This window comes from Octopus bimaculoides, chromosome 15, assembly GCF_001194135.2.
Source record: "Octopus bimaculoides isolate UCB-OBI-ISO-001 chromosome 15, ASM119413v2, whole genome shotgun sequence".
NCBI lineage: Eukaryota > Metazoa > Mollusca > Cephalopoda > Octopoda > Octopodidae > Octopus > Octopus bimaculoides.
In genome coordinates, this window is record NC_068995.1 from 10751255 (window position 1) to 10752021 (window position 767).

The 767-nt window shown below is 33.2% G+C and overlaps 1 protein-coding gene across 1 annotated transcript in view; it reads right to left on the minus strand.

The window, feature by feature from the left end:
- The window catches only part of LOC106873239 (plexin-A2), a gene marked incomplete at its 3' end in the record, with an annotated part of 282570 nt that overhangs the window by 33199 nt on the left and 248604 nt on the right, over positions 1-767 (minus strand). Inside the window, exon 27 of the mRNA XM_014920511.2 lies at positions 183-257. Within this exon, the coding sequence (XP_014775997.1) occupies positions 183-257 (75 nt within the window). The remainder of the gene's footprint in view (positions 1-182; positions 258-767) is intronic.

A 767-nucleotide genomic window follows, 5' to 3' on the forward strand; every position in this document is an offset into this window, starting at 1 on the left:
GCATAAGTGGACTGGCTGAGGCCTTAGATTTAGGTCTCACTTGGCTTGCCGGGTCTTCTCACGCACAGCATATTTCCAATTGGCAGAGTTTCTAAACACATAAATGCATACATACATACATTCACACACATGGCTAATGTAAAAAACCCTCTTACATTTTCAAAAAAGATGGCAAGACTTACCTTCTTAACATTAATTTGGGATGTCGACTCGCCACTGATTTTTCAACTAGTTCATCTAACAAAGCTTTCAGGATGCTAGGAAAAAAAAAAACATTAACAATATCAATAACAAAGTAAAATAATTTTAAAAATTAATACATAAGTGTAAGTAATTATTCATCATAAATTTCATATAAGTAAGCTGTATCAAGACTCATTGGGTATGGCAAATAATCTTTACTCTAGAGCAGGGGTTTTCAAACTGTGGTCCGCGGACCACAGGGGGTCTGCAAGGACAAGACAGGGGGTCCATGGACAGCAAATACTTTTTATGGGCAATTTGATTTTATATATGTTTTTTAATCGAAATCTTTTAATTGACAATAAACCTATTTTGTTAAATAAATAAATGTAAAAATATATGTTATTTTAAGCAAATATTTATGTATAAATTTTATAAGGGGGTCCCTAAGGTAAAGCCTGAAATATAAGGGGTCCGCAAGTCAAAAAGTTTGAAAACCCCTGCTTTAGAGTACTGTTACTGAATGTCTTTCGTTGAGAGATTTACAAATAGAAATTTTCCATTTTATATATATGTGTGCGTGT